This window comes from Hemicordylus capensis, chromosome 4 (assembly GCF_027244095.1).
Source record: "Hemicordylus capensis ecotype Gifberg chromosome 4, rHemCap1.1.pri, whole genome shotgun sequence".
In the NCBI taxonomy this organism is placed as follows: domain Eukaryota; kingdom Metazoa; phylum Chordata; class Lepidosauria; order Squamata; family Cordylidae; genus Hemicordylus; species Hemicordylus capensis.
Window position 1 is genome coordinate 182,754,286 of NC_069660.1, and position 27,331 is coordinate 182,781,616.

At 44.6% G+C, this 27,331-nt stretch overlaps 1 protein-coding gene across 6 annotated transcripts in view; it reads left to right on the forward strand.

Annotated features, from left to right (window-relative positions):
- Window positions 1-27,006, forward strand: part of SLC12A7 (solute carrier family 12 member 7) — a 204,045-nt gene extending 177,039 nt beyond the window's left edge. For all 6 annotated transcript variants that reach the window (XM_053245259.1, XM_053245255.1, XM_053245256.1 and 3 more), the window contains 2 exons: window positions 23,272-23,405; window positions 24,786-27,006. In XM_053245259.1, coding sequence (XP_053101234.1) covers window positions 23,272-23,405; window positions 24,786-24,877 — 226 coding nt within the window. In that variant the 3' untranslated portion in view covers window positions 24,878-27,006. The remainder of the gene's footprint in view (window positions 1-23,271; window positions 23,406-24,785) is intronic.
- Window positions 27,007-27,331: the final 325 nt, after the last annotated feature.

The following is a 27,331-nucleotide window of genomic DNA, read 5'->3' on the forward strand; positions in this document are numbered from 1 at the left end:
CCATTATTTTCATCCATTGTCTAACACCTTGCAGAGTGCCATAATCAAAATAAAAGAAATATGCAGGTCCCTTTCCCATGGAGCATACAGTCTTAATTTTGTCAGTAGGGAAAATCATAAAGAGGGAGAAGAAGAGCCAATATAGGTAATAATGGATGAATGTGTGCAAGTTAACTCTACAGATTTCTTATTGATGCAGAACATGCAAAAATCTAGCAATTTCTTCCTACAACCTAACTACCCCTTATCCAATACCTTCAGCACAGCTGCATTAAAGTACAGAAGGAGCTAAATTGCACTTAGAAACTTTTCATGTGGTTTACCACATGGAAGCCATTAAAAGAGAAATTGGGGGGTTGTAAGAAAGGACAGAATCACTTCTCAGTATAAAAAGAGTGCTTCTGGTTTAAGAATAAAAACTTCTGCATAAGCCTACTTCAGTAGAAGTGTTTTCACGTGGATAGGGCATAGTAGCTCTGGCACATTTTATATTTCAGTGGCAATAAGTCTTGAGACAAATATTTCTGTGGCCACTAGAGGGTGATGTAAACCTAATAATCATTTTCTTGTCAGCACCCAGCAGATGAAGCTCATTGAATAGCTGAAAAAAGCTGTTCACATACAGCAACCTCAGCACTATGAAGTAGAGATGGACAAATTTATTCGAGCTCAGAATGATTCGAGCTCGAAACAAATTGTTCGTAAAAGGGCCTGTTTCGAGCTCGAAACAAAAATACCCTGATCTGGATAGTGATTCCAGCGACATACATAATCATGGGTTCTGCACCTGCGCAGGTAGTAGTCGTTAGCTCCTCGAGATGCCTTTAACCGCCACTGCACAAGCCTGCAGTACTCTATATTGGCGGTTAGGCGTCCCTCTCTTCAGTTTCTATCTGACTGCCTACACCTTCAGATGCTTTGGAAAGCTCTAAGCTCCTCAGCGAAAGTTATTAGTGATCTGACGGTTTTAACAACTTTGGACTGACTGACATTTCTTCTGGAACTCCTTTTACTTAAAGCTTATAACTGATTAAAAAAACAAACGGACGGAAATCGGCAACAGACAAATGGAACGGTAATCGGCTTCGCCTAGTGTTTTCTGCCCTGACTTCCCCTTCCCCACCTTCATGAGCAAAAGAGCCGTGCCTGGCACCACCTCTCCGAGAGGTGAAAACTCCAAGGGTGGCACCCGTGAAAAGATGACCTTTAAAAGGTGCCTGGATTGCCGCGGCAAACTTCCATCGACTGACAGCCATCAGTTCTGCCTCCTTTGCCTAGGGGAGGGACATACTGCTATGACCTGCAATATCTGTGCAGGGTTCTCGAAGCAGACTTGAAAGAATAGATTGGCACGTCTTAAGGTGGCCCTGATGGAAGATGCTCTACGCCCTCCTTCAGGGGACTCTCTACCTGCTACCCTACTCTCACAGTCTAAACTCCCGGAAAAAGGAAAATCGCGCTCGGCATCGATGCCTAGCATGTCCTTTAAGCAGCCGGCAAGCCGCTCCTCTAGCCCTCACCACCGTAATGGCTGGGTGTCAACCGACGCTCCGCCGTCGAAGCGGAAGAAACGTCACCATGAGGAGGCTGTGGAGACAACCCCATCTCCATCGGGGTTGCAGCAGGTTCGACTTCGGCATCAGGCAGTGTCACTTTCTCCCGCCCCGACACCGCAACTGTCTCCAACGCTCCTGTGTACGATACTGAGCGCCCAGGCAGAAAGGGGAGGAGACCGTTCATCTACAGGAAAGCGCCCTTCGAAATCAAAGGACCACTTGACAAAATCAAAGGAATGTACCTCGACATCGAGGGAATGCGCCTCGACATCGAAGGGACGAGCTTCTGCAAATTCGAAGAAACATGCCTCGACATCGAGGGAATGCGCCTCTACATAGAGGAAACGCACCTCTACATCGAGGGGAAGCGCCCTCAGCCTCAGCTTCCAGACAGCAGGAGGAGGATTCCTTTACACTCGAGGTTGAGGTTGCGCCCACAGAAGATGATGCTACTATCAGTACAGAGCCAGTTCTCGATACCGAGGGTGCACCTTGGAATCTAACAGAAGATCCTGTGATGGCTCATCTTCTTCGTTCAGGGGAAGCTACTCCCTCCACATCAACCTTTCGTGGGTTCTTGCACCATAGTCTGGATGGTGATCACGACGATCCAGGGGAGGATGGGGAAGATTTTGTGGCGGAGGAGCATTGCCTGACTGAGGTTCCTAAAACTTCCGATAATGTTGGCTTATTACCCCGAGGTGGGTGGGGCCCAGCCACTATCACTCTATCACCGGAAGAATATTCCCTATCTAAGGACTGGCAGGTTCAAAGATTACAACACAACGATGCGGTAACCCAAGTCACACCACTGAGGGATCATCCAGCAATGCACTCCCGTGAATCTCAAACCCTGCACCACCCTGCAAGGACAGTGGCTGTACAGGTAGCCGTACACCTAGCGGCAAGGACTGTGTCCCTACAGGTGTGCTGCTCTCCTCGCCCTGCTTTACCGGTCACAAAATCTACTCCACAAAGGTTTGCTGCTCCAGGAAAATCCAGCTCAACATCCCAACCTCCCATTTCATCACCGCATGCAACAGACTCATCAGATGAGGAGAGCTATGAGTTGTATTCCACAAAAGGAGATTCAGAACCTTCCTTACCAGATTTGCCACTGGAGGTTCCTCCTCGTTTGTCAGTGTCTCCAAATGAACAATTGAAGACCTATCACCAGCAGCTGACTGAGATGGCGGAACTTCTAGGACTAGAGTGGCGTCCAAAATCCACAGACTTAGATGACTCCGTCTATAACTTTATGGGGGGAAAACGGGTCTTCAGCTGGTGTATCTACCTATGCTGCTGGTCATCACGAATGCGGCACAATCAGCATGGAATGTGTTACAGACCTCTACTCCGACATCCAAAAAATTAGAGACTTTATATAGAATCCAAGAAGCTGACAATGTCTACCTGCATAAGCATCCAGTCCTGAATTCCCTGGTGATAGACTGCACCTCTACTACAAAATCGGGGAGACACCATACCACACCAGCAGACAAAGAAGGGAGAAAATTGGACGTCCTCGGAAGGTGCACATATTCTACTGCGTGCCTTTCCATTAAGATCACCAACTATGTGGCATGCCTGGCAAAGTACACACACTGCCTATGGGAAAAGCTATATGATGAGCGGGCAACTCTCACCTGAGGAATTCAAACAAAGGTTTGAAGCCACCTTCTTGCAAACCACTACAACTACACGCCAGCAATTGGCCAATGCGAAACACCTAGCAGAGTCTGAGTCAAGAATTCTGTCTTCGGCCATTATGTTGCCAAGACATGCCTGGTTCCGCTCAACATCCTTGCAGCAGGACATGCGTGATCGAATCGAGTCGGCCTTTGATGGCAAAGGCTTTTTTGCAGAAACCACAGATGAGACAATGGAACAGTAGAGGAAGTCGAAGAAAACAGCAAGGACCTTTATGGTTCAAACCCAAAGGTATAATTCCAACAAATAGCCTTTCCATAGGCATCAAGGCAATTTCCAGTGCAGTGACCGAAGAGATTACCATAGGCCCTGGAATCGCTATTACAAGAGATCCTATTTGGGCAAAAGTAGGGCTGACCAGCAACTTAAGAATAAAGCAGGCCAGCAGAATAAAACAACACTTGTGAGCCGAACAACCACTTGAATCCGTGGCACACTTGAATGAATCTTGGATTCTGCCATCAGTCTCCACAAGGCCGTAGCCATCCAACTGGCAAGTCATGCCTTAGCATGGCGCAACATAACATCAGACCGTTGGGTGTTGCGCATAGTCCAGACAGAATATGCCATTGAATTCAGCACTCAGCCAAGCTACTCAGGCATAAAGTATACCCCTGAGACTGAAACCCTCAGAGAGAAAGTCAAATCCTTATTGGAGAAACGAGCAATATCTCCTGTGCCTTGGTCTAGATGCCACTCTGGTTTTTATTCCAGATATTTTCAAATACCCAAAAGGGATGGAGGCATACGGCCTATCATGGACCTCAGGGATTTGAACCAGTATGTTGATGTGAGAAAATTTCGTATGATAACGTTGCAAGCAATCCTCCCTCTTCTTCATGGAGAGGGTTGGATTGCAACGTCGGATTTGAAGGATGCCTATTTCCACATAGGCATACAGGCAAATCACAGAAAGTACTTGTGATTTACCCTAGGCACACAAGAGTATGAATACAACGTCTTGCCCTTTGGACTGGTGACAGCCCCAAGAGTGTTTACTAAGTGCATGGCAGTGATTATTGCGTATATCAGAATACAAGGAATTTCTATTTTTCCTTATTTAGATGACTGGCTCGTGACAGCGAAGATGAGGAACGAACTGGAGTCGCATATCGTGGCAATAACGTCGCTTTTGGAGCAACTGGGAGTGAGGATCAACTGGAAGAAGTCTCACCTTACTCCTGCCAAGCGGCTCCCTTACATAGGCACAATCTTGGACATGACAGCTCAGAGAGAATTCCTGCCCAAGGACAGATACCAACACATTTGCAACATGGTTCAACGGTTTCGAGAGGCCCCACGGCAGAAGGCCAGGGCAGTTCAGGTGCTGCTAGGCCTGATGGCATTGTGCACCTCGTCGGTGCGATACGCAAAGCTGCGGATGTGAAAGCTTCAGACTTGGTTCCTACGCTCATTCCTCCGAAATGCGGACCCCCAGGAAAAATTCCAAAACAGGTCTTGGCTTCTTTGCTGTCGTGGATGAGGACCAAGAACTTGTTGACGGGGATGCCCTTTCAAGTGGCAGCACCGTCCTTAACGTAACCACAGATGCCTCACAGCAGGGCTGGGGAGCCCACTTAGGAGGACAGAAGCAAAGCGGTCGGTGGAGTCAGCGTGAAGCTCACTTACATATAAATTTCCTGGAACTTCTAGCTGCTTTCAGAGCATTACAGGTGTTCCAACAGGACACTCGCAACAGCACGGTTCTGTTGCAGATGGACAATACTTCAGCGATCGCATACGTAAACAACCAGAGCAGCACTGTGTCTGCACCTCTGTGTCAGCTGAGCCTTCAGGTTTGGAACTGGTGCATCGCCAGAAACATTCATCTTCAGGCCATCCATATAAAAGGCAAGGAAAATGTTCTAGCAGATGCGTTAAGCAGGGCCGGGACACTGTACCAGCATGAATGGGAACTGCACCAACTACTGGTGGAAGAATTGTTCCGTGCTTGGGCCACCCCAATGGTGGACCTGTTTGCAATGGCCGACAACAAGAAATGTGCAGAGTATTGTTCAAGGATGGGACTGGGAGAAGATTCCAAGGGAGATGCCTTCCAGTACCTCTGGACTCACAGTGTCTTCTACTTATTCCCACCCTATCCACTGCTGAACAGGGTGGTAGCCAAGTTACTTCAAGACAAGACCAAGGCCATAGTCATCGCCCCTTGGTGGCCCAGACAGCCGTGGTTTCCAAGGCTCCTCAGCCTAGCAGGTAGCAATTACAGACGACTACCGCGGAGACCAGATCAGATCTTTCAAGACGGTGGAAGGCTCCTGCATGCCAACCTAGCCACCCTTAATCTAAGAGCATGGAGGGTAGGCTTCTAAGGCACATCCTATTAAACAACAGAAAGAGTCCACAAGACGGAATTACGAGGCTAAATGGAAGAGGTTTGCATCCTATGCTAGGACCAAGGGGTTCCAGCCAAAGGATGCCATGTTGAGAGAGATCCTTTTATACCTCACATCCCTGAAGACACAGGGCTTGGCCAATGTTTCTTATCAAGGTGCACATGGCCGCCATTTCATCCCGCCACCAGGGATGGGATGGTAAGACAGTCTTCACGCATCCACGAAAAAAGGACTTCATAAAGGGCATAAATAATTTATACCCCCCAGTTAGGGCGCCAATAGAAAAATGGAGTTTGTCCCTGGTGCTATCTGCATTGACGGAGCAACCTTTTGAACCTTTGTCTAGTACAACTTTGAGACTGCTTACGTTGAAGACCCTTTTCCTGGTCGCCATCACCTCTGCAAGATATGTGAGTGAACTCCTCGCTCTTCGTATGGATGAACCATACATGAAGATCCATCTGGAGAAGGTGGTGATGCGCCTAGACCCAGAATTCAGGCCAAAGATTGTGTCTGACTTCCATGTCAACTGTGACATTGTCTTGCCTACCTTTTTCAGAAACCCAGAAACACCATTGGAGAGAGCCATGCACTCCTTAGATGTAAGGAGGGCAATCCTCTTTTATTTGAAGAGAACGAAACCCTTTAGAAGGTCTAATCATCTGTTCTTAGCATTCAAGGGGCAAAACAGAGGCCAACAACCATCACGCCAATGCATTTCCGCCTGGAGGGTGGAGACGATTAGGTATGCTTATGAGTGCCAAGGAAAGGCTGCCCCTAAGTCCATTAAGTCCCATTCGACAAGAGCTTACTCTACTTCAGCAGCTCATTTGGCGGGACTGCGAATGACAGATGTTTGCTAGACGGCTTCTTGGGCAACAGACCGCTCGTTTATGAAACATTACACCTTAGACCTTCGGACTGCAGCGGAGGTGAAATTTGGCAGAGAGGTTTTGAAACTGGTGTTACAGTAGTATGCAGCACCCACCACCGGGGGAGCTAGCTCGTTAAACACCCATGATTATGTATGTCGCTGGAATCACTATCCAGATAAACAGGTTGCTTACCTGTAACAGATGATCTGGTAGTGATTCCATGACATTCATAATACCCACCCAACCGGCCCCGCTGCAGGCTGCATACTATGAGACGAACTGTGAGACAAACATGAAGTCTATGAGACGATGGCTTGATTACAGCATGCTTCGTCGGTCAGCCAGAAACTGAAGAGAGGGATGCCTAAGCGCCAATATAGAGTACTGCAGGTTCGTGCAGTGGCGGTTAAAGGCGTCTCGAGGAGCTGACTACTACCCGAAGCAGGTCTGTGCAGGCGCAGTCTCGCAGAAACCATGATTATGAATGTTGCGGAATCACTACCAGATCCTCTGTTACAGGTAAGCAACTTGTTTTTTTGAGCTTGAATCACCATTTTTCCGGGGACAACTGGCCTACCAATTGGGGTTGGCAGGTAACCCAGTCCTCCAAAATGGGCTGACACGCTGATTCCAGAGCGGAGACCTGGTCTACCTACCTCCTCGATGGGTAGACCAGGCCTCTGCCTCGGACTTTGCATATTGGCCCACTTCGGAGGACTGATCTACCATTTCAGGTATTTCATCAAAACACTGGTTTGTCCTCTGTTTCAATGAAATGTTTCAAGCATTTTGCGTTTCATTTCAAGCTCAAAAGAAAACTAATTTTCCATTTCGTGCACACCTTTACTATGAAGAGTTTTCCTTACACTGGAAAAAATAAGGAAATAAAAGCTATCATTGTTTATGCAAAAATAATGCTAAAATGTGGCTTAATAGGTTTGTTATCTGCTGCATTAGGAAAATATGAAGTGTTATCCCATTACAATTATCAGAATTTCCCTATCAAAACCATTTAATTTGCTATCCAAACCATTGGGCCAGTTCAGACATAACATGAAGCCAGGATTATGTTCTGGTTTCGTGTGTCCCCTTCTCTTGCCCATGTGAGAATCAAAAACATTCTTCTTTCGATTCTGGTTAGGAACATGCCATGATCACTCATTACCAAAATTCTGAAATAAACCAGGATTTGAACCTTAAATTCAATGGATTCAGATCCTAGTTTATTTTAGAACATTTGAACCAACCTTTGTTTGGACCTTTGGGAAGATTTCTACTAAGATTTCTACCTCTCCTAGAGAGAAAATCTGTACATTTGTACATACAAATATAAATCTGTACATATGTATATACAAATATGTAAATCTGGAAAGAAAGGAAAGATTGTGCCATTGAGTCAGTGTCGACTCCTGGCGTCCACAGAGCCATATGGTATTCTTGGTAGAATACAGGAATGGTTTACCGTTGCCTTCTCCCACACAGTATGAGATGATGCCTTTCTGCATTTTCCTATATCGCTGCTGACCGATATAGGAGTTTCCCATTTTCTGGGAAACACACCAGCAGGGATTCGAACTGACAGCCTCCTGTTCCCTAGGCAGGTTGCTTCCCTGCTGCGCCATTAGGTGGCCTAGATGTAAATCTGAATATATACAAATTTTAAATTACCTGTTGATTAACATTGAGGCAGTGTTTTAATGCACAATATACATGGAAAAGACAAATATGCTAGTTTTAAGCAGGCCAGAAGCTACTAAAATTATAATACACATATATGTAATTATATCTGAAACTTTATTGTTTGACCCAAAGACTGTTCTTGTGTTTTTTAAATGTTGCTTGGATGTCAAGTACTTCTTTCTGAACCCAGTCTGAGAGGGAACAAACTACAAGTCCACATCCTACACACACCTCTCCCCTTTTCCCTGGGTAGAAAGTGGTATCTGACTAAGCAGAATGCAGTGTTCATCTGTACCCAGGAATCAGGCAGAACTACAGCTACCATTTGAAGTTTCACTGCAGGCAGAAAGAATTATGGAAGCAGTATTTATGGCACCGTTTTGCAGGGAGGCAAATTCACAAGGATCAAAGGCTTGCTCCTAAATATGTTCGGTTTGAATTGCATTTTAAAAGCACTGACTGTGCTTACTTTTTATACTACATAATAACAAGAACTATAGGTGTGTCTGAAGAATAGTCATATGCTGTCTGAAACTTAGGAGTTGTCACCCCACATAAAGAGTAGGGAGATCCTAGGTATGGATGAACATGGTATTCTGCTAGGTCAGACATTATTCTTTACCAGGCAAGAAAAGAGTGTAATGGAGCAGGAAGATGGAAGTCCGAGACCCACTTATTTCCATACTGGATTTGCTAATGTAGCTCCTTCTGTCCTGATACCAAAGTTGCTCTATGCCTCCTTCTCTCAAAGCTGTTAAAAGTGCAGGAAAACATTTCAAGGCTGGATGGATAACCTTAGTGGTGCCTGAACATCAAGAGCACCTTGTTGTAAAAGAGGACAGGGAAGCAATAAATGTATTAGTTCATTTAGAAATGCAAGCATGGTATAGGTTTTGTTTTGGATTTTTTTTAAAAAAAATTGCAAGTGATGACAACGTTATGGAGTGAATGACATTGTGTGTTTAAGTTGCTACATTAGAAAAATAAGTCACACCACTATGTGTTCATAAAGTAATATATTTATGCGTTTGTTTCTTTTCCATGTAGAGAATGGGGAAATCTGTAAGTCAAATTTGATTTAATTTAGGTTGTTTTTTGTGCTTTCCTGTGCTTTATTGTTTAACTGTTGTTGCATGTCTCTTTCAAATTAGCTGCTTTTACATTTTCAGTGTGTCTGTATATAATGTTTTAGCATGTTGATGTGATGGCTTAGCATTCCTGTCATATTTTCCTTTTATATCTTTCTCTTCTAAGCTTGGTCTATCTCTCTCCCTTTTTTTCTTCTTCAGAGTAAATCATATTATATGTCTCATAAAATGAAGGTCACCATTTGCCAGTATAAAACATTTGACATTTCTTTCACCAAAATCCCAGGGGTGCACCTTTTTTCTTCCTAATTATCTCAATAACCAGATGCACAATCGTTTCTGAATAAGCTAACATTGACATAATTGCAAAGATTATGGCAATGACACTAAGGGTGCTTTAAAAAGAATACATTTTTTAGCCTGATGGGTTTGTTAAGTTATAACATTGTTCATTTTTCGGTTGCTAGATTTGTGAGAATAGTGCTGCAGTATTACAAATCTTCAAGCTCCCCTGCCACATTAAAACAACAACAACTGACAATAGTAATAAATAATCTTACCAAAAAAAGGTTAATGTGGCTAGAAGTGTCATTGTTCTGGTATTCAACCTCACCAAAGCAGCAGTGGCTCATAATTTTCTTTTCCTGTAACTTCTTCCATTTCCCCTTTGAAACAACTAAAAGACCTCTCCTGCCTTTGATGAATATCTGGTTTTGAGCTGTTAGTATTTTGGTTTTTCCCCCCCTTCTTTATACCAAAATTCTTTCTACAGAGCACTGATGTTTCTTCATGGGTTGGTTTTGGTTTTTTTAAAGTCTTTATACATATTCATTCTCAATAATAATTTGTGTGGCACCTAATCACTATTTCAGCAAACACAGTCACCGTATTCAGACATTGGGGCTATTCACACACACAGGCAAAACCAGGCTAAGGAAGCTCAGCCTGATTTTGCTGGCATGTGTGAACCTCCTGGAACCTCCTGGAGCAAACTCATTTAGGGAGCCTGCCGTTTAGCCCAGGTTTGGGGCACAAGGGCACGCTTAACCCGGGCTAACTGCTTGTGTGCCGGTGCTGCACAGTTCTGCGCAGCAATTACATGCGAGTAGCCTCGCGGCCAGTGCCAAGAGAATCCCTATAATGTGCCGCCCTCTTGCACGATGCATTATAGGAGTTCCGGGGGCTGGGAAGATGCATCCCAGCCCCGTCTCTCCGCACTGCCAGCAGTAGCCAGCAATCGTCTGGGTGGGCAATCTGCCCGCCCAGGAAAGAGCCCACGATCATTTGCCAGGAAAGTAAGCAGTAAACGGTTTCCTCCCCTGCAGATTGCAGCGCTTTCTCACTGATCATGTACATACGTTTGTGTGAATTACTGTGCTTGTGTTTAAAAATGAACCTGGGTACAGGCCCCTCAAATGCATGGTACAGATAGAAAAGGTATTGCTGTACCTGCATTCAACATAACATGAATAACTATACCTTTGTATACTTGTATAAGTGCTGAACATAACATGTGAATGGGGCTAATTGCATGCAGAAATAGTTTTTCCGTTCATGGATCTGGTTTACAGATTGCACAAAATCCAGTGATCCATAATGCACATGTAAACATCTATATATATAATTCTCCTGGATGTGCCCAGGAGAAATGCGTCCCGGCAGCCCAGCTGATTGGCTGGGCTGCAGGGGGCGCCTGATTGGCTGGCAGCACACCCAGGAGAATTCGCTTGCTGGGCGGCTGCGGAGGCAAGGCGGCGGGCCCAGGGCCGCCGCGGCGGAGCCCAGCGAGGCGGTGGGCCCAACAAGGTGGCGGCGGCCCCGGCTATGAGGCGGGGCGAGGCGGCGGGCCCAGCGCGATGGCGGCGGGGCCCAGTGAGCGGCGGGCCCAGCGAGGCGGGGCAAGGTGGCGGGGCCCCGCGGAGGCAAGGTGGCGGGCCTGATGGCGGCACTCTGGGGCCGGCCGCGGCATCGGCGGCGGCACTCTGGGGCCGGCCAGGCCCGCCTGCGGCGGCGGCCACACTCTGCCCCGCCGGAGACGGGGGGCGGGAGGAGAGAGAGAGGTTGCCTGGCCCGGCCGGGCCCGGCCGCGGAAGCGAGGCGGTGGGACTGGCCGGGCCGCGGAGGCGAGGCGGCGGCGGCTGCACTCGGCCCCCGCAGGGCGGCGGCGTCCGCACGGGTCAGCTAGTAAGAGTTATTATGTGAATCCCCATGACTAGGTTTGTGCAATGGATCCCTTGCAGTGAGGAAAGGATTCCTCTCGTGATAGAGAAGACTCTGTCTAAATGGAAGACCTAACAGAGATAAGCAGAGTGACAGTGGTGCTGCCTGGAAGCACACTCCAGGATTGGCAGCACATTCTGAATCTTTCCTCGGCTCCTGCAGCCAGCAGCAGCAGGAACACCAGAGAGTAGGGGAACATTTAACCAGGAGCCCCTGGTGGCGCAGTGGTAAAACTGCCACCCTGTAACCAGAAGGTTACAAGTTCGATCCTGACCAGGGGCTCAAGGTTGACTCAGCCTTCCATCCTTCCGAGGTCGGTAAAATGAGTACCCAGAATGTTGGGGGCAATATGCTAAATCATTGTAAACCGCTTAGAGAACTCTGGCTATAGAGCGGTATATAAATGTAAGTGCTATTGCTATTGCTATGTCTCCCCCCCCCCCCGCCCCCATCAGCATCTATCACCAACATGCCAGAAGACACATTCTGTCTTGGCTTGTGTGAGGTGAGGCCTCAGCCCAGAGTATCACTTATATTAGCTGGCGCTGCCGGCTAGCACACCTCTGGAGGGGGCTCCTTCCTGGGCTTGCCACAGACCCCCAATGACAACAGCCCGCAGTTTTAATGACACTGACTTACACACTGCACAGCACACCACTGATCCAAGCAAGAGGCACACACGCTGCTCCCAAGCCACTCTACAGCCCGCTGGCACTGTTTGTTACTAAGGAGTGTGTGTCACTGCAGTTGCGACAGTACTCCCATCATTCCTGATGGGAGTCATCACACATGCGATAGCACAGTAGTCATGGAGCAGCCCTGCCATCACAAACAGCACCGTCAGGCTGTATAGTGGGTCAGAAGCAGTGTGCACACCTTTCGCTTGGATCACTGGTGTGCTGCATAGTATATAATAATAATAATAATAGGCTGTGGCAGAAAAAGACCAAAATAATCCCAGTGGTAATTGGCGCCCTGGGTGCAGTTCCAAAAGACCTTGAAGAGCACCTCAGCACCATAGGGGCCACAGAAATCACCACCAGCCAATTACAAAAAGCAGCTTTACAGGGAACAGCCTATATTCTGCGACGATATCTATAACAATTGACAATAAAATTCAGCCATCCCAGGTCCTTGGGAAGGACTCGATGTCTGGATAAAACAAACCAGTCAATAACACCTGTCTGACTGTGCCTTGGCGTGGTTGTGGGGCTTGTGTGCTCTGAGGAAGGTGAGAGCTATGCCAGAGGTCCAACCATACTGGACAGGTCTCACCGGAGGAGCCAGACAAAGAGTGCCTCTCCCATCAACAATATGGTGAGACGTAACTTTAATAAATCTATACCGGATCAGTCGTTGCCCGGGTCAACAAGGACCGCGCCAGGTGCTATAGTCCCTGGACATCTGGTGGCAATTGGGCAACAGGACTCAGGATCTTCAGTTGAGCAACCAGGGCTGAAGACAGCAAAGTTACTGGAAGAAACGTCACTTAACCGAAAAAAATATACAAAAAATGCCAACAAGGAAATAATGATCTGCTATTACAAGTCTAGTCCAACTAGAAGAGGTTATGTAAAAAGAATGCACCAAATTTGGAAAGAGAAGCATCCAGATACAGAAATAACAGAACAAAGGCTAGCAGACCAGAGAAGATACATAATAAGAAATAAAGTATTCACAGGAGTTGAGCTGGAAGAACTGCAAAGAGCAACACAGGCTCAAGATATGGAAGAAGAATTACCACCAATTGAAGAAGTTGCTCAGGGGCAGGTGGAGGAGGTGTTGGAAATCGAGGATGCCACTGTTGCTGAACTGTTTCAAAATCAAAACCAGGCAACCACCCCTTTGCCTTCACCTCAAAAACCCCAATGCCATTTAACAGAAAAGCAACAAGAACTAAAGCAAAAAATAACTGAGCACATGAACCAAACAACCACCAGGGTTCGACTTCCCGCTCTAAAAACAGTTGCCAAAAAACAACTCGCTCAGGCATTAAAAGATGTCAATGCTGCACTTGCAGAAATAACAACCAATAATTTGCAAGAAACAAACCAACTAATGTACAGTGCAGCAACAATAACAACACAAGAGCGCGGATATAAGATCAGTGGACCTGTAAAAAAAGAAAGCAGTACATCACCTAACTGGAAGATTAGATTAGAAAATAAAATCTCCAGGCTTAGATCAGATGCTAGTAAACTGAAAGATATGAAAGACAAGAAGCTGAAGAATGAAAACACCAAAGAGTATCTGATCCAAAAATGCCACCTCGATTCAAGGAAAATTAGAGAAGTCCTGGAAATAATAAAGCAGCAAATAACAGCAGTGTCAAAGAAGATTAGTAGGTATGAAGCCAGAATTACACAACACAGGCAGAATCTCCAATTCCAGTCGAATCAGAGACGTTTCTACCAAAGCATAGAAGGAGAAACTGCAAGAAATGTAGAAACACCAAATAAAGAAGAAACAGTGCAATTCTGGGGGAAATTATGGGACAATCCAATAGATTATAATAAAAAAGCAGGCTGGATGAAAGAGGTCAAAAAATGTCACCAACAAATGCAAGATCTAATAATAACACCAGAATTAATAAGTGAAAGAGCAAAGAAAATTAAAAATTGGACTGCTCCAGGCGACGATGAACTGCATGGCTTTTGGCTTAAACACCTAACAAGCCTTCATAAACAACTATCAAAACAGTTCGATCACATTTTGCAAGGAGGTCATATTGAACAATGGCTAACAACTGGGAAAACTCATCTCATCATGAAAGACCCAGCAAAAGGTGCAGTTCCAAGTAATTATAGACCGATAACCTGCCTGCCAACCATGTTCAAATTATTAACTAGAATAATAGCAGATGAAGTGATGCAACACTTATTAACTAACAAACAGCTTCCAGTTGAACAGAAAGGAAATTGCCCAAACACCAGAGGCACAAAAGACCAGCTGCTGATTGACAAAATGATTTTAGAAAATTGCAAGAGAAGAAAAACAAATCTAAGTATTGCATGGATTGACTACAAGAAAGCCTTCGATTCATTGCCTCACACATGGATACTAAAATGTTTAGAAACAACTGGTGTCAGCAAAAACATTCAGATATTTATTTTAAAAAGCGATGAGCATGTGGAGTACACAGTTAACAATCAATGGCGAGACACTTGGACAGGTTAGCATTAGAAGAGGTATTTTCCAAGGGGACTCACTATCCCCTCTGTTGTTTGTAATCGCCATGACCCCACTTTCACAAATACTAAACAAAACAAGCCTCGGATACCAAACATCTAAAACATCAAGTAAAATCAACCATCTGCTGTACATGGACGATCCGAAGTTGTATGGAAAGTCCCATTCAGAAATCGAATCACTGCTAAACACTGTCCGTATATTCAGTAGCGATATAGCAATGGAGTTTGGACTAGACAAGTGTGCTGCATTAATAATGAAAAGAGGAAAAATAACAAAAACAGAAGGAATAGAACTGCCCAATGGAAGCAACATCAAGAACCTGGAAGAGAAAGAACATTACAAATACTTGGGCATTCTCCAGGCTGATAACATCGCACACACTGAAGTTAAAAGAAAAATTGGAAGTGAATACATCAGGAGAGTTAGAAAAATCCTCAAATCCAAACTCAATGGCGGGAACACCATACAAGCCATAAACACCTGGGCTATACCTGTTATCAGATACACTGCAGGGATAATAGACTGGACCCAGGCAGAGCTAGAGACGCTGGATCGTAAGACCAGGAAAATCATGACGATCAATCATGCTCTGCACCCCCACAGTGATGTTGATAGGCTATACCTCCCTCGCAGCTCAGGTGGAAGAGGAATGCTGCAAGTCCATCAAACAGTAGAGGAGGAGAAAAGAGCCCTTGAAGGATATATCAAGGACAGTGAAGAAGATGCACTTCAAATGGTCAGTAACGCAAAACTATTCCACACCAATGAAACAAAGCAGGCCTACAAGAAAGAACAAGTCAAGAACTGAGCCAAAAAATGGAGAAATAAGCCCCTGCATGGTCAATATTTGCACAATATAAGTGGAAAATCAGACATCACCAAGACCTGTCAATGGCTTAAGAATGGCAACTTGAAGAAAGAAACAGAGCGTTTAATAATGGCTGCACAAGAACAGGCACTAAGAACAAATGCAATAAGAGCAAAAGTAGAAAAGTCAACAACAAACAGCAAGTGCCGCCTTTGTAAAAAAGCAGATGAAACCGTGGACCACCTAATCAGCTGTTGTAAAAAGATCGCACAGACTGACTACAAACAAAGGCATGACAAGGTAGCAGGGATGATACACTGGAACATCTGCAAAAAATACAAGCTACCTGTAGCCAAAAATTGGAGGGACCATAACATTGAAAAAGTGGTAGAAAACGAAGATGTAAAAATATTATGGGACTTCTGACTACAAACAGACAAACATCTGCCACACAATACACCAGATATAACTGTAGTCGAGAAAAAAGAAAAACAAGTCAAAATAATCGACACAGCAATACCAGGGGATAGCAGAATAGAAGAAAAAGAAATAGAAAAAATCACCAAATACAAAGATCTACAAATTGAAATTGAAAGGCTGTGGCAGAAAAAGACCAAAATAATCCCAGTGGTAATTGGCACCCTGAGTGCAGTTCCAAAAGACCTTGAAGAGCACCTCAACACCATAGGGGCCACAGAAATCACCATCAGCCAATTACAAAAAGCAGCTTTACTGGGAACAGCCTATATTCTGCGACGATATCTATAACAACTGACAATAAAATTCAGCCATCTCAGGTCCTTGGGAAGGACTCAATGTCTGGATAAAACAAACGGTCAATAACACATGTCTGACTGTGTAAACAAGAAATAATAATGATTTGATTTCTATACTGCCCTTCCAAAAATGGCTCAGGGTGGTTTACATAGAGAAATAATAAATAAATAAGATGGATCCCTTTCCCTAAAAGGCTCACAATCTAAAAGAAGCATAAGATAGACACCAGCAACAGTCACTGGAAGTACTGTGCTGGGGGTGGATAGGGCCAGTTACTCTCCCCCTGCTAAATAAAGAGAATCACTATGGTAAAATGTGCCTCTTTGCCAAGTTAGCAGGGGGTAAGCCACCATCTCTTTTAGCGATCCCACTATCACCGCAGTATCACATTTACTATATTGTGTAACCTACTGTAAGCCATCCTGGAATCGTTTCAATTGAAAGGTAGGATATGAATCTTTTAAATAAATAAATAAATGTGACAACTGCTTACATGTAAGGGGAATAGTTTGGAGTATATTGCTAATTGACCAAAGAGGCACCTTTCTAAGTGGTGATGCTCTTACATTTAGCGGGGGAGAGCCACTGACCCTATCCAACCCCAGCGCAGCATGGCTGCAAGTGGTTGTTGCTGATGTCTACCTTATGTTTGTTTGTTTTTGAATTGTGAGTCCTTTGGGGACAGAGAACCATCTTATTTATCTTATATTTACATATAAAAATAAATTTTTATATGTAAACCGTTTTGAAAACTTCTGTTGAAAAGTGGTATATAAATATTAGTAGTAATAATAGTGCCGTAGTAGTAGTATATTAATTTATATGACCTTGTATTTCTCTACCTTTGTCGTAATTAACTGCAAAGAGGCAAGATATCCTGGAATTGCTTATGAATTATGAGTCCAGCTTATGAGTCCAACTTAGCTTTCTTTGCCAAATTTATTTTTAATATCCCTGTTCAATTTTTCTGATCTGAAGTTCAAGCGGAGGAGTTCCACTTCAGCTGTTTTTCATAGGGCTTTTAAATGAAGGAAAATAATGGTTTGGGACCTAAATTGGAAGTAAAGTCTAAAACAATCAAGCATTTGGAACTGTATGTTGAGATGTGAACGTGTAGTTTTGGCCTTATGGAGGTGGAGTTTACTTTAAGGACAGAGTTACATGTTATGGACCATCTTGTATTGCCACATGCTTGGTTTCTACTTCTTCTTGGCTGTATATAGCACTTGAGGGCGAGGGGGAGCAATATGCAGGGGGGAAATGGCAAAAAAGAGTGTTTGCTTAACATGTTCCCCACCCACTGCTTTCCCCTCAGTTGGGTTCAACCCATGTTTGTCATTTCAAACCTGCTTGGAGCCACACTGACAATGTTATATCAGAATAGTACTGTGGTGAACAAAATGATGTTTATAAACATATTAGCTGATCCCGCACAGAGCATCTGTGCAGTAGTACACTCCCTTTCCCCCCAAGCCCTCCCCCCACCTTCTAACACAGTCTCCGTTCCTCGATGCCCACCCACTTCTGCCCACCCACTCCTCACCAGGCCGCTCCCCCCCCACTCCCCGCCAGGCTGCTTTCCCACCCACTTTCTGGCCATGATTCACGGTTTCTGCCACCGCTTCCTCACTGCGGCTGCCTGCCCCCTCCACAGCCTCCACCGGGCCCGCTGCTGCCTCGCCATGGCTGGGCCCGCCACCCCCCTCCACCGGGCCCGCTGCCGCCGCCTCGCCATGGCCGGGCCTGCCACCCCCTCCGCAGCCTCCTCAGCTTGGTGGGGCTAGGCCTGCTGCTGCCGCTGCCTCCTCCTCCTCACAGCAGCCATGGGCCCGCCACTGGTGGGCCTGCCACCCCCCTCCGCTGCCTCCTTGCTGCGGCTGTGCTATGTCTGCCGCTGTCTTCTGCCCCAGTCGCCGCTCTCCCCCCACCCCCTTCTGCCCCAGTTGTCTCTCTCCCCTGCCCCCTTCTGCCCCAGTCACTTCTCTCCCCCGCCCGCTTCTGCCCCAGTCACCTCTGCTTTCTTGCCGCCACCATTATTTATCTCCCGCCTGCCCAGTCACCATTATTTCTCACCCGCCCGCTCCTCTCCCCCCACCCCTTCTGCCCCATTCGCCTCTGCTTTCTTGCTGCCGCCATTATTTATCTCCTGCCCGGCCACCATTATTTCTCACCTGCCCGCTCCTCTCCCCCCGCTTCTTTCTGCCCCAGTCTCTTCGGCCCCCCGCCTTCTGGCCCATTCTACTCTGCTTTCTTGCCACCGCCATTATCTCCTGCCCGTGCTGCTCCCAAAGCAGCCATACTTCCTGTCAGGGCTTGAGAGCGGATGCCTGGTGTCTCGCCGCCTTCGATGCCGTTCCCTCCTAAGGCAATGGATCTGGTTTCCTCCTTTCTTCCTGCTTTCCCCTGACTCTGCCAATTCCCCTTAAATTCTGCTTCTTCCTCCTCTCTCCCAGGCCTGCCTCCTGGCTGCCGTTCCCTCCCAAGGCAATGGTTGGAACTCTTGCAGGACCTTGCAAGAGTTCCAGCAGGCATCCAGACGCATCCCCACACAGTTCCCTACTCAGTTGGCTGTAAGAGAATTAAATATATAGATTGTGTTAGTCTTACTGGAGTGTGTTTATGGTAAAGGAAAAATATGATATTTGCTAAGCTGTACAGTCACCCTTGTTCCAGTTCTGTGAAGTGCCCAGGTAAAACCACAAGGACTAATCAGGAATAAGCCCGATCTATTCAGCCCTAAAATGGCAGAACTTTCGAAGATCCCAAGTAATTGGCCAGGGGCTTAAGAGCCCTCCTAAGACCTACTAGGGTATGAGAGAACATCACAGAAGCATTTGTGTACAGCAAAATTGGGATTTTTACCCCTGTGATATTTGGCAGATGTAACCCTGGGTCTGAGAGCTTTTGGGCTAAGGTGTTTATATGTAGGTTGAATAGAGAGGGTGCCAAAATGCACCCTTGTTTGATTCCTTTGCTGGAAGTTATTGGGTGTGATAATGAGCTTTGGGGGTTACATCTCACCCTGATGCTGGTGCTCTCATAAAGTTTTTGAATGAGCAGAAGTAATCGCCTATCAATGTTGGTATCCCCGAGATTTCCCACAACCTTAGCCTCGAAATTGAATCAAATGCTCATTTAAAATCTACAAAGGCCACATACACAGAGCACTTGGGATTGCTGCTATACTTCTCAATAAGACGGTGTAGAACTAAGACACGATACATAGTTGAGCACCCGCCCTGAAGCCAACCTATTCATCCCCCAAGATATTGTCTTTCTCCATCCAGTCTTGGAGCTTCCAATCTAAGTGCCTCGAGTAAAGCTTACTCACAATACTCAACAGGCTGATCAGACGATAATTAGCAGGATCACATCTGTCCCTTTTTTAAAATATGGGGACTATTATAGCTATGCCCGAGTCTTTAGGTATGTTTCCAGTGCAGACTATGCATGTGAAGAGAGCTGCCAGCACAGGAGCCCACCAATCCATGTTGAGTTTAACTACAGGTGAAACTCAGAAAATTAGAATATCATGCAAAAGTCCATTAATTTCAGTAATGCAAATTAAAAGGTGAAACTGATATATGAGACAGACGCATTACATGCAAAGCGAGATAAGTCAAGCCTTAATTTGTTATAATTGTGATGATCATGGCGTACAGCTCATGAAAACCCCAAATCCACAATCTCAAAAAATTAGAATGTTACATGGAACCAATAAGACAAGGATTGAAGAATAGAACAATATCGGACCTACTAGGATGGAGGAGGAGGATCGGGATGGAGGAGGAGGATCAGGAGTGTGACTCAAGTGAGGGTGGAGAGATCTCTGAGGTCAGGGGGGCTGTGGCAGGGGGTGAAGGGAGCAATCAAGTACTAGCGTCCAGATGCTAGTTATGACTATTTCTTTCCCATGCAAGATTTTCCTGTATCATTTGAATGAGGTTCCTATAATGATCATATGTCAAGGCTCCTATCTCTCTATTTGTAACCTCATCATGAATTCCCATCATGACCTCTGAGTTTAGCAGATCAGCCATAAACTGGGCCCACTTCTTGTCCCATCTAATCCGCACTTCCCTGGCAACCACCTCCAGCACCAGGCAGAATTTATCCTTAGAATATGGTGTCCTAACTGGCAAGTTAATCCTTAAGGTCAAAGGGTCAAGGATCAACCTCCAGCCGCACAGCGCAACTGGCAAGATTGCGGGAGGCAAGCCGATTCTGCTGGACAGTCACCACTTACTGCTCCATTTAAAATACACAGATCAAGCTGTTTGGCCAATTGGGCCAAGCAAAAACCTTCAAAGTTATGTTTCCCATCCTTGGCCAACTGGTGAGGGAGGGGGGAATCTCCCATATCTTCTGGTATGGGCTAGGTAGTAAGTATATAAGGATGTGATATCCTGCCCCATCATTGCATTAAGAACTCCTCCTACTACTATATAGTCCAGGGGATTGGATTCAATACATTCATCTATGTATTTGTCTACATTTTGCCATGGTTACCCTATCAAAGAGTGCCTGGAAAGGAGAGTTAGATATATGTTAGTCAAGACAATTTGAACATTTTCAAATTGCAGTAGAGCTGCTGTCACCCAGTGGACACGGAAGGGCATCGAGCTGATCTTCACTTGCAAGCCTGTCGCAGTTACTAGGGACAATCATCCTTTGGATCTACCCCTTTTCTCACTGGGCAAAGCATTAACACATTGCACATAGAAACCATCCACATCAATCTTGTCCATGGCCCAAGTCTCCTGCAGGAAAAGAATGCTAAAAATTAGAAAGATAATTTACAAAAGTTAAATCTGTGCATTTGGACAGCCAGCCATGTACATTTCATGTGCAGATGTTGAGTTCACTTTGATCTGGTGATTATCATTTGGGTAATTCAGGAATAACCAAAACGGGCTAGTTATTCAGATAGATTGACTGGCTGGGCCAGGTCAGAAGAGCTCAGGGCATCATCTGGCAACACTGGCCACAAGTCCAAGGCAGGGTTCTCCGGTAGTTGGAGTGGTGAAGGGGATGACAAAAGGCCATGTACATATTTCAACACCAACTCTCCCTCCTTTCAGTGCTGTCATCAGCAACAGCACTTTAGCAAGCAGGATCTTCTAACTTTCAGAGCCCGTGTGAAATAGAAGTCAGGATCCCGGTATCCCTGGAGCCAACTCTCTCAGTTCCAACTTTCTTTACACATCAGTTTGTATGCCCTTTCTGTATGCCTCTTTTCTCCAAGCAAGTTAGACATATTTCTTGGCTTGGGGTTTTTGAAACAAAGCCATTTCATTTCAAAAGTAAAACATAATCATTATCATATTTATTATATAATGGCAACTGACAGCACTTCAGTGTAACGAGAACCAAGTGCTCTGGATTTCACAGACTCAAATGCTGGGCATCTACTAGGAAACTAGCCCCCTTAGCAAACTGTTTGCCTATGCTCAGTCCTCGCTTCCTAAGGACCCAGGAGATGAGTCTTGGAAACAACAATATATATTACCTCTCTCTGCTTTTTCTCATTTAGAAAGATGTGAGTTCTCCCTTCTTCATTAATGAGAGAGTGATAGTATTGATGAGGACAGTTATTGACATATAGTGTGGTGAAACATGGTCGGTTGAGCACCTTCCCACGCTGCTGAGTGTCTAACCCCTGCCTGCACTGTTACAGAACAGCCCTGTTCCTCAACAGCCATTATTTACAATGGACATTGCATCACGCAACTGGGCTTGCACAACTTTAAGTCACAGAGCTGTTACGCAACAGTGTGGGTGGGCTTTAGACACACATAGCATCATTTCACTGCACTTTATGGAGAGATGTGAAGTCCTGGGGGGAAACATTGGGGGTGGGAAACATGCCCCCCCGCCCGCCACCCTGTGGTGGTTTTTTGTGGGTTTTTCCTGGAGGGGAAAAACCCCTTGTGTTTTTCCTGGGGGAAAGAAGGGGGACAGTTTTTTGCCCCAGGCCTTCACATCTTTAGCTGTATGTCAGCTAGTATCTGTCTTTTTGTATGAAAAATAGAATGATGGGCTGGACCAGGTGCAGTATGGATATAGTCCACTGGCACATTGAGGGAAATTAGATTATTGAAAATTGACTGAACTTAAAAGTTAATTTTAAATCTGTGATGGCAAGGTTTGGTATTCTTAGAGACCACTGAAGATAAGAGATTGGGACCTGGAACAGTCTAGATGGGCCGGCTCAGTAGTGGGCTCTGTAATGCCCACTACTGGCGGCAGGCAGCAGCCAGTAGTGGGCGCTTCAGGTATGGAGCACATATGCTCCAGTGGTTAGGAGGTAATCACAGAGTGGGAGTAGAGGCTGGCAAACAAATGGGTGTTGTGGAAGAGCCTTTTCAAAGGCAAATTAGCATTAGTCTTTTGCCTTTCCAAAAAGCACATGAGAAAACAATACAAAAATATTTCTGTGAAATACAGGTGGGAACTCAGTACTTCTTTTTTTAAAAAAAATCTGTGGAACTGTGAGCAAAATCACTCCTTGATTAAAATTTGGTAGGACTACAGGAGGCCAAGTAAAATTGCTCTAAGGGCTAGATCAAGTCTGCAGGCCACCAGATGATGATTGGTGTAGTGGTTAGAGTGCTGGACTAGGACCGGGGAGACCCGAGGTCAAATCCCCATTCAGCCATGAAACTAGCTGGGTGACTCTGGGCCAGTCCCTTCTCTCTCAGCCTAACCTACTTCACAGGGTTGTTGTGAAAGAGAAAATCAAGTATGTAGTACACCGCTCTGGGCTCCTTGGAGGAAGAGCGGGATATAAATGTAAAATAAAATAAAAAATAAATAAAAAATCAATAGACATTGCACCACAGTTCTGACTACATTTCCGCCCTTTACAAAATGCCGTGAGAATAGCTGCTATTTACTAAGCATTCTGTATGTTGTATGGCTTAAGAAATTTTGGCTGCAGCAGTAACTTTTTCTTTTACAATAAATAAAATGATGCTTGCTGATCCATACCTAATTGTTGCTGTGTCGTAGGAATCAGTCTAATGTGAGAAGGATGCACACTGCTGTCAAGCTCAATGGAGTTGTGCTAAACAAGTCACAACATGCCCAGCTGGTATTACTTAACATGCCTGGACCTCCCAAAAACAGGCAAGGGGATGAAAACTGTATCCTTTCTGTTGTCTTTTTCAAGCGCACTATAAAAATAAAGTTATTGAATGTTAAAAAGATGTTAAAAACATGTATCTTAATAATTTTTGATTGATTCACAGACAACATAGCTTTTAGCTTTTCTTTAGCTTTTTATAATTTTCAGTTTTAATTTGAACCTAATAATGATTGTGGTTTTTAATCTGACTTTTTTTTTGTTAATTTAGTTAATTTTATTACTTTTATTGTATCTTGTACAGTATCTTGTATCTTGTGCAGTAGTGCACTGAAGGGGCAGGGTATAAATATTTTAAATAAATAATAAACATTTTTCCTATAAGAGTGTTCGAGGAGGAAACCCACATACAACATCCAGCACAAATCCCACTCATTTTTATTTTGTTGCTTGTAAGTGTGTTTGGAAGTCACAAGTGGCTTCTGTTGCTTATGCTGATTTAGTAGTTCCCCCAATTAGCAAAGGAGTGATGGTCTGCTCTACAGAAACTAATGAGTCTAGTATCTATTCCCTTCTTGGTGCAAATTTGGCCTGTTGCAGGTGGAAGGCTGCTGATTTCTGAATCTTAATGAAGTGATTGAGAGTGAGCCATAGGTTCATGTTTCTTCTTCCCTTCTCCCCAACAAATTAGCCCTCCCTCCCTTTCCCTTATCAGTGTTAACCATGTTGCATTATGCCTGTGTTGAGGTTAACCAGCTTTGCAAACCATTTTGAAACTGGTTTTCCAATGTATTAAAAACCAACTCTGGTTAGCATCAGTACAGACATAATGCTATACAAAGGTTAATGCTAACAAGGGAAGGAGCAGTCCCCATGGGGCAGGGTGGGAGAAGCTAGAGCAAGTGAGCTACTTGCAATCTCCTAAACTTGACTAAAAGATCAGCAGTATTACCGTACATCTGCCCTGGGCTTTTTAAAAAATGCCGTATTTTAGTTTTCCTAGTGGTTTACCATTCATATTCATTCACCATCACACCATCCCTGTGAAATTAGGTAGTAGAAATGCTGACTTTTTAAAAGTTCCAGAAACCCAAAATCTGATCCATTGAGTAGTATCAACATTTTTCCTCTTCAATTTCTCATATGGATCAGCTAAGTACATTTCAAACATGTTAACACTGACCACCACTTTATTTCTCATAGAGCTTTTGTAGGTACCTCCACTTTTTCCAATAGTGTACAAATGATAGATAATCTCAGTTTCCTTCAGTTGACCCAGGTGTTCCATATATCCAACACAACTGTTTTGTTAATGCATCTACCAGGGTGCAGCCTATGTCTTTCTTCTGAGAGCGATGGTATATAATATTAAATATTTCACCATAATGATTTTAGGCAATTTTATTTCATGTCTTAAGACCTTGACTTCATTGACATCCAGACATGGAGTTCTTGGAAGTTTTGACAGAAGGCTTGAACAGAGTGCTCTTGGTGCGAGGAGGAGGCCGTGAAGTCATCACCATTTACTCCTAATAATTTTATTGAACGCACAGATATTACTAGTAGAAACACCCATTTCTGGATTTGAATGCAGGGACTTGGCAAACCTTGGTCTTGGACTATTGACTTTGGGTTGGCCCTGTGTTTCTTGCATACAAAATAGAATCAACAGTTGAATCCTATAGGTTTTTTTCTTTTCCAAAGTTGTGTAAGCAAAATTGTTTCCTACATAGATCTCTAACGTTTGGCTTTACTGAAATGTATAATATACCTGTATATTTTTTTTAATGTAGAAAACTGAGAGACTTCCTCCACCCTCTTCGGGGTGAGGGTAGGTTACAGGGAATGTTCTTTTTGCATATAGGTCCTGAATATGGCGAATGGGGAAAATTGTTTTTTTGGCATAGGAACAGACATCTAAGTTTCTAATACTTTTTATAATGATGGTTTTAAAAAACAAAGAAAGAGAGTGTCCATGAACTATTTTATAATAGTCATCATATTTTGTATTGTTGAGCCTAGGAATGTGCTGAAACGCAACTTGGAAGCCGAATCACAGGGCACCTCACCTTAAAAACAAAGGCTTCCCCAGCCCCTTTAAAGCGGAAGAGAGCAGGTCCACCTGCTCCCCCTCTGATCAGCACCATCGTCATACTCCAACACTCCTCCCAGAATTAACTGTGCACCACTGACCTTGCAAATGGCCGGCGCACATGCGCAGACACCATATACATGGTGTCATCGGGCACAGGGGCAGCCGGGAGACACCTCACCAGTGCACAGTTAATCCTGGGGGGAGCACCGGGAGTGCGATGATGGCACCAATCAGAGGAGCAGCAGGTATGGACCTGCTCTCCTCTGCTTTAAAGGAGCTGGGGAAGCCCTCATTTTTAAAGGGAAGTGCTCCACGATTCGGCTTCCGAATCACATTTTGGCAATCCCAAGTTGAGCCTCCTGAGAGGCAGCAGTTTCTGTTTCTGTATCAAATCTCCCTGGTTCTGTATTCATACTCATCTCCAAATATGTGACTCCTTTAGCATTGTGTTTTAATTAATGATTGCCACTGAATAAAAATTCTTTAATTTAGCCAGAATAATTTCATTTACTTGAGTAGCACTTGTGAGGTTTTTGTTGTTGTTTTTAAATCCAGTCCTGAGCCATTGGTGCACAACACCACCAAGATGCTGGAGACTGCCTTACAAGATCATTCTGCTACTTATCAATAGATCAAATCGAGATTATTTTTTAAAGCATAGTTTTTGTCTTTGGTTTTGAAGTTTTAAAAACCCAGTCCGAGGAGAGAAGAAAAGCACTAAAATAAATCTGACGTTTTAAGATTTCGATTTAGTTGGTTCAAACCCAACTAGGAAATGCAAAGTGAGCAAAGATGGAGGGCAAGGCTGATGTGAAATAGCACTGAGTTAAGTGGGGAAAAGAGAAATATATTTTCAGATATTTTGAAGAGTAAATAGATCAAACTGTGTTGATCCAGAAAATGTTTCCTAAAAGGAGCAGGGTTTGATGAAGATTACATGTATGTGAAGGAAATTAGCTGGCAGAGCAAGATGGGTAAACTGTTCCAGGCACAGGACAAGGCACAAAGGTAAGAAATGCCGAGAGAGAGAAAATGGAGAAGTAGCTAAAGAGCTTATGCAAATCAGAGATAAAGAAGAATCAGCTGGGAATTAGGGGAATTCGTTTCAGCTGCACTGTTTGTTTCTGAGTATAATTCAAAATGCTGATTTTGACCTTTAATGCCCTACATTGTTTGGGGCCAGAGTACTTGAAAGACCACCTTCTCCTATTTGAATCTGCCCATCTCTTGAGAAATTGTAGAGAGTCCCTCTTGCAGGTCCCCCCTCCTTTAGAGGCGTGGAGTTCCACATGAGGGAGGAGCTTCTTAGTGGTAGCTTCTGCCTTGTGGAACTCTCTCCCACAAGAGATCTTGCTGGCTCCATCTTTGCCAGTGTTTCATCAGCTTGTTCAGACCTTTTTGTTTCAGCTAACCCTTCCCCTCGGTTGCTGTTCATCTATTGTGGTTTTTGGTTTTATTGCTGTTTTGTAATTTAACTTTTTTGTAAGCTATCCTGAATTCTATAAGACAATCAGGATATATATGTTTAAATAAATAAATAAAATAAAGAGGCATTCAGAAGATGGTACAGAGCAGGTGAAGAGATGTTTTTAAAAAAGACTGCTGGCATTATTGTAGCACTGGGATTTCCTTCTTGACTGCTGGAAGGAAACAACCTATTTGTCAGAATGCTAACATTAGCTTGCATATCGCATCGTATACTACCTCAGTGACAGGTGTGTGCGCTGCTTCTGCAGCACTTTAGACATAGCTTGCAAAGGCGCAGAGGCTCTATAACTGCTAAGGAGTGTCCCCTTGCACTCCTTTGCAATGGGATTAGCAGGAAGAGTGAAAGGACATGCTCTTAGGGCGTAGCGCTTTCACAAACCATACCAGTGGGGTTTAAAGTGCTG